The following is a 14,919-nucleotide window of genomic DNA, read 5'->3' as shown; positions in this document are numbered from 1 at the left end:
TTCCCCTCTTTCCTGATGAGGCAACAGTTTGTTGCGAAAGCTTGAATTTTGTGTGTGTGTTTGTTTGTGTGTCTATTGACCCGCCAGCGCTTTCGTTCAGTAAGTCACATCATCTTTGTTTTTAGATATATTTTTCCCACGTGGAATGTTTCCATCTTCAGTTATCGGACACTTCCCTTGACTTATACAGGTCAACCGCAGCTGACGATACCAAAACGCCAATGCCTACAGCAAAAACTACGAAAATCGAAAATTCGAATCAGACATTTCCCTTGACCACAGCTGACGATACCGAAACACCAATACCCACATTTAAAACTATGAACAATGGAATCGGTCATTGCCCTTGACCTATATAGATCAACCACAACTATTGATATGAAAAAACCAATGCCTACAACTACGAAAAACAAAACCACAACACCTCAAAAAATTAAAAAGGCAAACATCCCTGCGTAAATTAAAACCCATTCAATGAACGATAAATACACAAAACATTACAACTTGAGAAAAATAGACAAAAAAATATTTACTTACTACCAACAAATTTCGGCGATGCACACACACACACACACACACACACACACACACACACACACACACACACACACACACACACGGCGCCATCAAACACAATAAGACATCTACAAACACAACCAACTCATAAACTCTGCACCGTAATGACGTCACACACCATGACACCCTTATGTCATGGGTCAAAGCAGACAGGAAGAAACGGATGCTTCCGCTCGGATGTCCGATAACAGATCAAGCTTTCGTTGACAGTCATAAATCAGCATAACAAAGTCTTGTGGATTGCAATTAAACAACAACAGACATTGTTTTGAAATGCTGTAACAGATGTGCTTTTGATTGACAGTGAGCAACTGCAGCACCCACCTCACACACAGCTTCTTCATAGCCAATTCTCGGTGCAGGATATTATGCACTCACTCATCTGAAATGCCCACAGTCTCAGCAATCTCATAAATTTTTATTTGATGGTCTTGCATTACCATATCACAGATTTTGTCAACGATTTCCTTTGTGGTGATCTCAATTGGACAGCTGGAGCAAGCTTCACCTTCTGTGCAAGTCTGACCATGTTTAAATTCATTAATCCAAAAGTAAACAGTCTTCAATGATGGTGCAGAGTCCACGTGAACTTCACCCAATTCTGTTTTGAGTTTGGTGGCAGTCCAACCCATCCAATGAAAATGTTCAATAACAGCACGAAACACGATTTTCTCCACTGTCAATAACAGTAGAAACATTGACAGCTGTTGACAATGAACTGTATGCTGTATGTTGTTGAAATTCATTATATGATCCTTGGAATGATCAAGCTTACCAACCATGAAGGGGCATGGAAATTTACCAAATTTATCAAACCACTTTCGTATATCATCAACTGCAACCTACTGTTACAATCATACATTTGATTGAAGGTTTCAGATCTGGCTCTAACTACAGCAACAGAAATGACGCCTTTCAGCATAGTGCTAATTTATCTTTCACACTATAAGTGCAAAACTATACACTGATGTCCTCTTCACGCAATGAGAACATCCCTTAGTAATGCATCTATCTACAAGACGATTTTTTATATACAGGAAACAACTGTAACAAAATCGTGAATGCAATACATTACTGACACTTCATAATTATTTCAGGAGCATATACAAAGAAAATTCTGATAAAATGAAACAATTATAGGAAAATATGGAACTGAAGTTACTAAGGAGCACTAACCTGTAGATTTTCCTTAGTTGGCAGAGGAGAAGAATCGGGCACAATTAGTCCCGGAGGATCATCATATGGATCTTCTAAAATAACAGTATGAGTGATCCTAAAAAAGAAGTAACCGTAACATAAGCACATCATATTTTAATAGAATATAACCACACTCAAGCATGACATATTTCAACCTTACATACAGGATGGTATTACTCATTATGAAATATATTCCACTCTAGTCTGTTCATTTGTATAAATGCAGCCATTATACGAATTGTGCTTGTCTTTCACAACTAATTCAGAACTGTCTGCACAAAAATTTCATTACACAATAAGTGGTCAATTCATCTGGAAAAAAATGAGGATAATAAGGACTGATCTTCAGAATAAGCAACAGATCAGGGGATGTAGGTCCATATTAATGTTTGCACAGTCAAACTTCATGCAAAGTCTTTCCAATTTTACACCCAATCAATATGCACTTTCACGGTGAAAGCATCACTACACTCTGCTACACACTAGATTAAGTGCTGCTCAATGTTAGTCATATAAAGTTGGTGAAAAATGGGTAACTCTGCTTTAACACATTTGAAAGTAATTTTGGAATAACGATAGTGCCTTAGTGGAGAGCCATTCCACCAAAAGTAAAACCAAATTCACAAAAAAATAAATCCTTGATTATTGTATGTAAATTTGTTGGAGCAAAGTTCAAGTTGCCTACACTGTATAAAATACACATGAAACACAGTAATTTATCTGTAAATGTGGATATGAATCTAGGTATCTGTTGGTAGGATAGCAAGCTATTGAACAAAAGCTTCAGAAGGTAAGGAATGATTAATTTGCTGTGCGTATTTTATAAATTCTTTAGTACTCCTATTACTAATATGTAAAATTCAACTGTTGTGCTGTCATAATTTTTAATGTATCAAAAAATGTACTGTTTTATTGTCCCATTTGGTCACAGTAAAATATTAATGTCTATGTTATGTAAAAAAGAACTAATGATATATTCAGTGCAATATATTTTATCAGTAAGAAATACCATGGAAAATCATATCATATATTTCTTATTAGTTATCCCACTGTGTCACAGCTTAAAAAGACTGGTTTGAGGACACTGAAAAATGCAATTATTCCTTAATTTTAATGAAATTCTAGTTGGCTACTTATTCCCTAATTTTAATGAATTTCTAGTTATTTTTTACAAACTTAAAAAAAATTTCTTAAAAGAGAGAGACATTCAAATTTTTAGATACTTAGTAAAGATTGATATTTACTAGGTTGTGTGTTTTTCTTAATATTTCTTCAAGTAGAAATAGTCCTGGCGTGGTTAAAGTATTCTTTATACTAAGCATAATAAATAATGAAGTTCAGGGAAAGCCAGTGTTGATGGATTGGTGGTGAACTTGGGAAATGGTTTTGCATGTGGTTTCGGCTGGAAAATATCAGGTGAGAAATGCAATGTCATTTTATATAGTTGGGAACGAGAGAGAGAGAGAGAGAGAGAGAGAGAGAGAGAGAGAGAGAGATATGCAGTTGTGATGACATTTTTTCATAAGGATCAAGTTGAACAGTCTTAAGTTTTTACTTCAAGCAGTTATTCATTACATCCATGCAATACATGACACTCACTCTGTTCACTACGTGGAAGCTCTGTCCCTGTGCACAATAATTTATGAAGAACATTCCATCATCAAAAATGCTTTAGAATTTATTTCATGGAAATTTGCAACAGTTATTTCTAAGCACACACCAAATAATGAAATTAATAATCAAATACGAGAGAAAAAATTGATAAACATGCAACCAAAAATTCAGTTAAGCACTTCATTGGATGAATCATAATAGTAGACAATGATGAACAAGATGTGACCTTTTTGATGAGGGGGAGAGGGGGATTACTGGATGTCAGCTTCACCCTGTAATGGAAAGAGGTCATGAAGCCAATACAGAAATTATAAAACATGAAGTCAGCACATTTAGATAAGGTTCAAAACTCTGTTCCGAAGGCACGCACAGAGAACATACAAGTCCCATTAAGAAACAAAATAAACAAGTTCTTTAGTTCAGCTATTTCTCCAGAGTACGCAAGCCCATGTGACCTGTAAAAAATCAAAAGGCCACTCAGGATTAGGCCTTAGACCTGTTCCAGCTGGCGGATTATTCCCTGCAATGCAGTACAAGGAGTGATATATGATCATGTGACATGTGATCGGCATGCTGCCAATCTCTCCAACTGTTATTACCAGTAGATGAATCCAGATGATCTCCATGCTTTGTTATTCGAGTTGCTCCTCATATGACCTTACAAAGGCTGAGTAGATCATGTACCAGAAAAAATAAGAGGAGGTAGCAAAAAACCAGGGTTCCACATTGAAGGCAGTGACGCTAACCATTTGGCTACAGAGGTGATCTATGAGTAGTACCCTTGAAAGAAAGGGAATGTGGAGAATAGTGAAAACTACAGGCTAGTTTTACTACTTCCTGCATTCTTCAAAATAAGTGAATCAATCATGAAAGATAGATTAGTGAGTTATATATCAATAAATACAATCTTTATACTGAAACATAGCTTAATTAGACTGGAATCCATATGATGCCATCGTGGGCAGCAATTGCTGAACACAGACAATGGAGAAAAGAACAGCAGATCTAGATTTCATCTATTACAATTCATCCCTAGTGCTAAAAATTACAAAACAGGAATCAGGAACAAATATAAGATGGCTAACGATGTATTGTAAGTGTGAATGTAAGTACCACACTGTTACATACCATTTAACAACAAGTACCATTAGTCCAAAGTGTCACAGAGTACATAATATTGATTGATGTAGAAAATACTACAGTCTAACATGAACTGAAGCCATTGCTTACATGGTTGAACGGGAAAAAAACATGACATCCGAGATTTGTGGTGTCCTCTATTGATGTACTGCTGAACAGTTAAATAATAGTGAAGTTGTATATTTTTTTTAAAAGTACTGAACAATGAAACCACAAGTAATGGTTAAACCTTACAGAACTAATCAAAGACTGGTTTCCAAATTGGGAGAAGTACAATATGCCATTACACAGTTCACGAAAGTGGTATTTGAAGAACTTGACGAGGATTACTGTGCTGCAGGCATATTCTTAGACTTTCAAAAGACTTTTGACACTGTTAATCATAAAATACTATTAAACAAGCTAGAACTACTAGAAGATGTAAGAGGATTAGCAAATGAGTGGTTTCCGTCTTACATGAAAAACAAGGTGCAGAAGTTAGGGAGGGTACACCCATTTGCTGTAGATAAATTTTTTAGTAAAACCACTATCAGTCAAGAAAGATACAAATAACGGTGTCCCTCAGGGTAGTGTAATGGGATAAATTCTGTTCTTAATATACATCACTGACTTTCCAGGAAGTATTATTAGGCATTCTTTTCATCATTATTAATCATATGACAATTATACACCACTTCTCAAATACAAATGCAATATAAAACATTATATACATAATTTACAATTTTTTTTTGTTCATCAGTCTACTGACTGAAATTTACATACATTATAATCTGCTGTAGCGTTCAAGATGTCTGGGGTGTTTACAGGATACAAAATATGAGGTTACACTTCCATAATTTGTCTGACAGTCTGCCTTGGAAAACCACAGGTGTAGTCTGGCTCATTTGGAACCAGACAGAATAAGACATGAAGAAAAAGTTCACTTTGCTTATGACAACAACATCATTGTCGCTGATACAACACCAGAACTCCTACTAGAGAAAGCAAATGAAGCCCTCAAGGATGTTTAAGGTCAGATGTATGTGACAAATTAACACTGAACATAAAGAAAACAAACAATACACAATTCACACTTCAGCATTAAGAGTGCAAACAATAATTTCACAATAAATATAAATGATAAATCTATTGACTGTGTAGCAAACACGAAGCTTTCAGGGATGAATACTGATTATCAATTAAGACAAACTGAACACACAAATATGCTGGTAAGAAGAATGTCATTGGAATACTTTGCTCTTTGGGTTTTGTAATTAGTCTTCAAATGCCAACATCTTGTGGTGGCATACTACTGATACATACATTCAAACCTTAATGATGGGATTCTTTTCTAGGAATCAAAGGCACAGAACATGGATATAACTTTTAAACTGCAGAATAGGGCCACAAGACTAAGTATTAGATGCAGTATTGGCCTCATTGCAAATAACTATTTAAAAAAGGGCATCATTACTGCACCAGGTGAGTACACCCACCAATTTGTATTGTGCATCAGGAAAAACACTACCATTTCATTAATAGTCCCATACACAATCTTGGAACAAGAGCCAGTTTGGACAACTGACGGATTAAACAAAAGGTTGCGAACGTTAGGTGTTTTCTTTGATTTAACGAAGGCTTTTGACTGTGTTGACCACAAAATATTACTGCAGAAGTTGGAACATTATGGAGTAAGGGGAGTAGCTTACAATTGGTTCGCCTCCTACTTTAAGAACAGAAAGCAGAAGGTAATCCTCCGTAATATTGAGAGTGGTAATGATGTTCAGTCCCAATGGGGCACTGTTAAATGGGGCATTCCCCAAGGGTCAGTGCTGGGGCCACTGCTGTTTCTTATTTATATAAATGATATGCCTTCTAGTATTACAGGTGATTCAAAAATATTTCTGTTTGCTGATGACACCACCTTGGTAGTGAAGGATCTTGTGTGTAATATTGAAACATTATCAAATAATGTAGTTCATGATATAAGTTCGTGGCTTGTGGAAAATAATTTGATGCTAAATCACAGTAAGACTCAGTTTTTACAGTTTCTAACTCACAATTCAACAAGAACTGACATTTTAATCAGACAGAATGGGCACGTTATAAGCGAGACGGAACAGTTCAAGTTCCTAGGCGTATGGATAGATAGTAAGTTGTTGTGGAAAGCCCATGTTCAGGATCTTGTTCAGAAACTAAATGCCGCTTTATTTACCATTAGAACAGTATCTGAAATAAGTGACATTTCAACACGAAAAGTAGTATACTTCGCATATTTTCATACGCTTATGTCATATGGTATTATTTTTTGGGGTAATTCTTCTGATTCAAAAAGGGTATTTTTGGCTCAAAAACGGGCTGTTCGAGCTATGTATGGTGTAAGTTCGAAAACCTCTTGTCGACCCCTATTCAATAGTCTGGGAATTTTGACATTGCCCTCACAGTATGTATTTTCTTTAATGTCGTTTGTTGTTAGCAATATTAGCTTATTCCCAAGAGTTAGCAGCTTTCACTCAGTTAATACTAGGCAGAAATCAAATCTGCATGTGGAATGCACTTCCTTGACTCTTGTGCAGAAAGGAGTGCAGTATTCTGCTGCATCCATTTTCAATAAGCTACCACAAGAACTCAAAAACCTTAGCAGTAGCCCAACCACTTTTAAGTCTAAACTGAAGAGTTTCCTCATGGCTCACTCCTTCTATTCTGTCGAGGAGCTCCTGGAAGAGCTAAAAAATTAAGCAAATTCCAGTGTTACATTCTTGATTTTCTTTATTTAAACTAACGACTTGTCGCCTGAATATGTTTCTTATTTCATTTCATTCTGTTTCTACAATCGTGTTATAATTTCATGTATTGACTCGTTCCATGACCATGGAGACTTCTCCTAAATGTGGTCCCACGGAACAATAAATAAATAAATAAATAAATAAAATAAAAACAGCATTTTCTATGAGGGAATAAAACTCTATAATAAACTACCCATGGTGATTAAGAAGATTAACAAAATATATCCGTGTAAAAAGGCTGCCAAAATATTCTTCAGAGGTAACGTATACTACACAGTCAAAGATTACTTAGAGAATTCAGAGTAGTAGTTAATAATGAAAGGAGATAACTAAAACACCTTATTGCATTACAACATTGTGATGCTTTTGCAAGAATACCTGTGCCAAGATCTAAAGTGCATGATAGTAGTGTCTTGTCATTCCCTTGAGTTCAGTATCTCACTCATCGGTGTGGAGGGGGGGGGGAGGGGGGGAGGAGGTTGAGTCTGTTTTTCAAGTGGACTGAAAGGAGGACATGAAGACATGTACATAGAACAGGGGCATGTGTACAGGCCTACAGTCAGCTTTCCAAACAGATGAATTAGTGTAGAGGCTGGAGGCCACAGAAGAAAGTACATGGTTCAGAAGTCACTAGTGGCAATAAGAGCCTTGAGCCAGCTCTCTGAATGGACTTGAGTTATTGCAAGGAGCACAGCAGAAAGTTCACAGTTCTGGAGTCACCAGCAGTTGCAGCTGATGTGTGCAACAATGAAGAGAAAAACTATGTTTATAACAAAGAATATGATACAACAGGAACCAGCCGAATGGCAATGGAGTTCATTCTGTCCAGTCATCCTGATTTAGGTTTTCCTAAATCATTTCAGGCAAATCCCAGGATGGTTCCTTCATCAAGGGGACAGTTGATCACATGTCCTATCCTCACAAAGCATACATATACATTCTGTAGCTAGTAACTAGGTGTACAAAGTCATTTGTGGACAAATAGGAAGAGAGACAGACAATACTTTTTTGCATCAATGTTAGTTATTGGAAAAATAAAACAATGGAAAATCCACAATGGGCTAATGACAACATTATGAAAAGGATAGTTGCTACTCACCATATAGCAGATATGCTGAGTTGCAGATAGGCACAATAAAAAGGCTGTCAAACAATGCTTCTGGGCAAAGAGGCTTACATCAGAATGGAAACACACACACACACACACACACACACACACACACAAAAATTGCAGCTCACACACACGACCATAGTCTCTGCATGCCAAGGCTAGACTGCGAGCAGCAGTGTATGATGGGAGACGCAAATTGGAGAGTGGGAGTAAGGAGGAGGCTGCAGCGGTGAGGGGGAGGGATAGCAGGGTAGCAGTGGATGACGGTACACAGGTGGGGGAGGGGGTATGGCAGCTAGGTGCAGTCGGGAGGTTAGACAGAGGGTGAGGGAAGGGGGAGGGGAGGAGTGGAAAAGGAGAGAAGTAAAAAGACTGTGGGTGTGTTGGTGGAATGGGAACACAGAAGGGGGTACGTGGGTAAAGGACAATAACTAAAGAAGGTTGAAGCAAAGAGAGTTACGGGAACATAGGATATATTGTAGGGAGACTTCCCATGTGCACAACTCAGCAATTCAGAAACACTACCACTGGTCGGAAGGACAAAGGCTGTGAATCAGTCATTGAAATGTTGAATAGTTTTTTGGGATGTACATGTGGTGGCAGGCTAATTTGTTGTGTAGCCTGACACTTAGGTTTTATTAAAAGATGACTACCTTGTTATGAGCTGGCAGAGCAGTATCAAACTCTTTTAGTTAATCACACAAATTTACATTTAAAGCTGATAACAGCGTGCGGGCTCTGTGGTCTGACATTTTTCAAATTCTTGATATGAATGATATTCACCATCAAAGAAGATTTTCATTCTCTGGCTTGGATATCAATGATATGTACATTTTGTACACTTTTTATGTTGCAAACCAAAATTTTCAAAAGTAAAACAGGTCGAAATGAAGGTGTTTTTTACTGGTCCCACTTCAAACACTTGAAGAAATAATTGTAATGTTAAAATCACATATGTAAATTACAAAAATATGAATGCTGACTGAACTATAGACTCTTACTTACAAGAACAAAAATTTCAGAATCCAATTGGGTGCAATTTCATAGAATTTTTACAGTGTGTTACCACGATGGATTTTATATCCTGAATCCCACTCCACCACATGTCTATTTTTACTTATTTACGTAACACTATGCAACATTTCTGTAATTTTATTTTAGCAAAATTATATTTAAGCCTTTACCATTTTATGACCAGAGAAAGTGTGTTCCAGCTTCAACAGAAATTTAATTTTGAAGTGTGAAGCAAGTTAAAATTTTATGCAAATGTCCCACTCCATCACATGGAATGGCCCTGGAGGCAATTTATTATTGTTTATCTCTGGCTGATTGGTGTGTCATCTGTGTAATGGTAACGTATAGATGAATCTTATGAAAGTTATGGAAACCAGCGTTGGGTTACATTATACTTCAAAGGGCTGAGTGGTCATTACGGCTTCTACACTGAACTGACATTTAAATTACTCCACAAAAATGTTAGAGTAAATCTGGAAATTGAATTCAGCTAATGGAGAAACAATACATGATAAAATCAAGAAGATAGGATCAATTAAATGAACATGCTGATTGGAGGCACAGATTTTGAATTGCACATCCATTATTCAACATTGATACGAGAGGCAGATACAATGAAACCCCCTGATGTGCTGTTCTGAGGGACTCCCCTTTTCTGTCTCTCGTAATTCTGTACTTACTTTTCACGAATTCTATCTTGAAACAGTGCAGGAGCTACCACAGCTTAAGATACAACTTTTTTTATCTTTTATAGCCACTAGTTTTGACCCTGTTTTTTCAGGGTGTGTATGTGAGCAAGGAGGGGGGGGGGGCGTGGGTGGATTCCCCGATTTTTCCCGGTTAAAAATACACTTTTCCCTGGATGAAATCACACTATAAAGCGGGTGAAAATATATTTTATCCGTGTTAAGCGATAGTATACTTTCCCTCGGAGATGTAAAACCTATCAGTCCTTTAAATGATAAAGGTGTTATACCGGAGTAGGGCTTCCAGGCACTTTAGGAAACAATTTACAGCAAAAACAAAGCATTTTGGAAAGATGTTTGATGTGCAACAATGTGTGTACAGCTTCTTTTTGTACTGCAAAAGTATATATACAAATTCCACCAATTACAGCACAATAGTTTCCAGAGCTCTGAAATAGAGATTGCGTTGAAAGATGCGCTTTTGTCAGCCAATCACAGTTCATGTCACATGATCTCACCAGCCAATGACAGCAGTTATTCAGAGCATACGACCTGTTATGTAATCAGCCAATAGCAACATCATGGTTAAGTAGTGCGACCATACAAAGAGGAAAAGTTAATGGGTTAAAGTAATGTAAGTACAGTATAGCTTCACGAAAAGCTAAACTTTCAAATATAATATTGGGCATCAACAATTTTTTTCTGTTTTTCCTTGGAAAGTGTGGTTAGGCAGGAACTTAAAATGGTTCAAATGGCTCTGAGCACTATGTGACTTAACTTCTGAGGTCATCAGTCCCCTAGAACTTAGAACTACTCAAACCTAACTAACCTAAGGACATCACACACATCCATGCCCGAGGCAGGATTTGAACCTGCAACCGTAGCGGTTACGCGGTTCCAGACTGCAGCACCTAGAACCACTCAGCCACTCCGGCCGGCAAGGAACCTTAAAGTGCTTTGGAACTTAAACTGCTGTATTTTGTGTAATTCGTACTTCTACTTTAGTATTACACAAACATGCAGTTCAAATGCCAATGTGAATCAAAGATCTTTCCAAAATGCATTGTTTTTTGCTGTATTTCAATTCCTAAAGTGCTTGAAAGTATAAAACCTGTAACCTTCCCAAAAGCCATTTTCCAATACCATTTTATTTCATGATCAAGGCTGTGGCGATTTAGGAGAACCTTTACGAAGTAGCTGCAGTTGGTGTCATGTTTTCTTGAAGAGTGGTGCAGCAACTTTTACATTGTTTTCATTCAAAATTCTGAATATACTGCACAATATTTTAACACCCACTGATGTACAGCTGTGAGCACTCACAGCAAGGTCTAGGGATCTTTGCGAGCATTCTGCATTCTGCCTGACTGGGACTGGAGTGGGAATGAAGGATGGGACAGAATAGGAGCAGTCACCATGGCATCAGCTGGTCAATGCAAAGAGATCCAGTGACTGGATGAAGGGGAAGAGAGACTGCTGCAAGTTGAGATGGTATGGTGAGGCGAGGTGAGGTGAGGTGAGGTGAGGTGAGCAAGCCAGTAATCAGTTGCATGAGATGAGCCATTGTTTTTAGCAGCTAACATCGTGCCTGCTCAAAATCACAATACCATGAAATGCCATAATCATACAGTCACTGTGAGTGGGATTAAATACAAACAAAACAATTACCATTTATACACCCAATGCCAAAAAAATATAATTTCGTATATGTAGAGAGAGTATTATAGGAAAATACTAGCTGGCATGGGGAAGTGTTGTACAATAACATTATGTAAGTTGGTCAATAATTAAAGAAGAAAAGTCTGGAGCAAGAGTCTTGAAAAACGCATTTTTTGGACTGAGCTTCTTGGTCTTGAGATGATCTTTGACTACCATGTAGGTAGCACATTTCAGATTGTTTTTCTGCTCTACATTTGCAACAAACATTTGCAGATACGGATGCGTGAACTGCTTATCGTCAATGTTGCTTTTTGTGCAAGCGGACATTCCAGACAAGACATGTTAAAACTTAAATTTGTGTATTACACTCAATGAGAAATTAATTTCACCCCATTTTAAACTTCACATCTACAAATAGAGATAATTTCATCTTAAGTATATCTTGATACTTCTGGCTGTTTGTCAGACTGGACTTACTCTAGTGTCTGGCACTTGTCGATTCAACTTTCATCCTATCCCGATGTCTGATGTCTCTAATGGATTTGTTTATGCTTCGCATATTACTGGTGGAGAATGCAATGCGCACATTTTTTAATGTCATTTAAAGCGCCCCCTTAGCTGAGTGGTCAGTGTATTTGACTGCAATTCAGCATGCTCATGTTTGATTTCTGGCTGGTTTGGAAATTTTCTCTGTTCATAAACTGAGTGTTGTGTTGTCGGCATCATTTTGTCACCACTGACATACAAGTCTTCCAATATGGCGTCAACTGAAAAAGCTGAACTTAGACAGGTGGTGACTTCTGGCCTTCAACGCCATACGCTCATTTAATTTCATTTTAAAAGTTTATGACAGTGAAATACTTACATAAGATATGTATGTGTCTGTACCAGTTTCGACTAGTCAGTAATTTTAATATGGGGTTTTTGATCCACTTTGAGGCAAATACTTTTCTTTACTTACTTAGGCTAACCACACTAGTTTCGACAAAATACCACCATCATCAGTAGATTTGTTTATTTTAAAGTCATTGCATAATTGATACGTTTGTTGCTGTTCTTCAGCACATCGCATGTGGTGTTAGTTGGTCAGCTTTAGTTGCTCAGATAATGCAGAAAAAACATTACTTTTCACCTTGGCAATCACTCAAATATTTGAATTACTGCCAAGGTGAAAAGTTATGCTTTTTCTGTGAATTTGAGCAACTGAAGCTGGTCAACTAACATGACATGCTGTATTCTTGGAAGGGGTGGGAGGCGGGGGGAAAAAAGGGGAGAGAGAGAGAGAGAGAGAGAGAGAGAGAGAGAGAGAGAGAGAAAAGAAAAGCAATGACTTGAATAAAGAAACCCACTGATAATGACAGTATTTCACTGAAACTAGTTTGGGAAAGCAAATAAACAAAAATGTTTGCATAAGGCAGATCCCCAATCTCATTGTTACTGGAGCAAAAGAAGAGTTAAAGTTATAGTGAATGTCAGCTAATTTTTAACAGCCTGTGGAATATACCTGGCCTATGATTGTGCCAAAATACTGTGACCCTCAACATATTTTTATGTGGCCTTAGGCCAAGAATTGTTCCACAGACTCCTGGAAACTAATGATACTCAGAACTGGTACAGTAACAGAAACTATGTGATGTAGAATGTGGGAGTGAGTGCCCTGGGGCTCAGTGACACACTGGTGATCAAGAGAAATATTTTATTCACTTCAATTACACATCATGTCATTAGCAATGCGAGACAAACACACCCCACTCCGGCGACTCAGATCGACAATGTCTAGCAGGTGGCTGGCTTCTGCTCTGGTGAAAATCGCACCCTTAGGCGCCGGTACCCTGTGTTGTTGATGTCATATCAGTGGTACATTTCTTCTGTCTGTTGCAACTGCGTTCTGCTGTGGAACGGCTGCACACAGGGAATCTGGTTCAGCTCGTGTCCACCGCAGTGGTGAACCAAGTCTGCCGTGCAGGGGATATGACCCCCTGCTTCCGAGCAGGAGTCTGGCAATGGCAGCTGTGGGCAGCACTGTATCACCAAGCCCACAAGGACACTCAGTGCAGGAGGCAGTTGGTCCAAACTGGTCTCAAACCCATGACTGCAGCCGGCGATGCCCAGTCGTATCATCATGTAGTGTGGCCCTGGCGTCATGGTGATTCTGCTGCTGGACTCTGTATTTATCTGCATCAAAATTCACAGCTATTTATATGGCTCGAGGTGTATTTGTTGCACTATTATCTGGCCCCTGGTCACGTAGCTCGCAACATGGGACTTGCCCTGTTGTGATGACATCATCCTGCCTGCCTTGCCAAGCATAGCTAGCCTGTCTCACAATCCTTTTGCATATATGTTGTTATAACCAATATGTTGCTACACTGCGCTTTCCTGCCCGCGGTACCTAAGGCAATGCATTGCAGTGGCTTTTTTACAAATTCCTTCAGGTTTCATTTAAAACTAGATAGTACTTTACAGTGCCCCTGTTCACGGGGAAGACCCGGCCACTTCTGTCTTGGTCAGGACCAGTTCCCCACCTTGACTATTTCCACCATTTTTTTATGAAACAAGTGACACCCCTCATGATCATACTAGACTAGCAATTTAAAACCTTACACATTTATTATGTAAAATTTATGACTGCTCCTTTGCAAATCTTTCAACACATCTATAATTATTGTATCTGTGCAGTGGGAACATCTTCGTTCTCACATAGCTTTCTCCTTGCCTCTTATCTTCTTTAAGCTCTAACAAATTCATTTCTTTCTGATATTTAAACTATAATATTACCCACACACTTATTATGGCTATCACCACCTTGTAATCTCTCCTTGTACTGCTTAGTCGCACAACATCTCTCAAGCGTTTCTTTTCCTGTTCATTATCTCAAATACTACGAATCATATTTCATTACTAGGCCTCTTGCCACGCTTAAGCACAAACAAGTTCTAACTCTCCATTCCACACTCACACACGACTTTCGCTTGGCATTCCATCTGTCTGTCCTGTGGTTCTGACCCACTGTTTTCAACAACTTGTGGAACTTGTTCTTGCACGAACAGTTCCCCTTATACTCTCCAAGGAAACATACTCCCAAACCTTCCCTCACAAGAAAACCACATACAGCACTACCATTCACAACACTTAAACAAGTAGTCCAACTTATTCCTCC

At 38.2% G+C, this 14,919-nt stretch overlaps 1 protein-coding gene across 2 annotated transcripts in view; it reads right to left on the bottom strand.

The window, feature by feature from the left end:
• Positions 1-14,919, bottom strand: part of LOC126235998 (zinc finger CCCH domain-containing protein 13) — an 85,640-nt gene that overhangs the window by 52,606 nt on the left and 18,115 nt on the right. For both annotated transcript variants that reach the window (XM_049945006.1, XM_049945005.1), the window contains one exon: positions 1,753-1,849. In XM_049945006.1, coding sequence (XP_049800963.1) covers positions 1,753-1,849 — 97 coding nt within the window. The remainder of the gene's footprint in view (positions 1-1,752; positions 1,850-14,919) is intronic.

This window comes from Schistocerca nitens, chromosome 2 (assembly GCF_023898315.1).
Source record: "Schistocerca nitens isolate TAMUIC-IGC-003100 chromosome 2, iqSchNite1.1, whole genome shotgun sequence".
Classification (NCBI taxonomy): Eukaryota; Metazoa; Arthropoda; class Insecta; order Orthoptera; family Acrididae; genus Schistocerca; species Schistocerca nitens.
The sequence above is the reverse complement of the archived record's forward strand: the minus strand, read 5'-3'. Positions and strand labels throughout refer to the sequence as shown.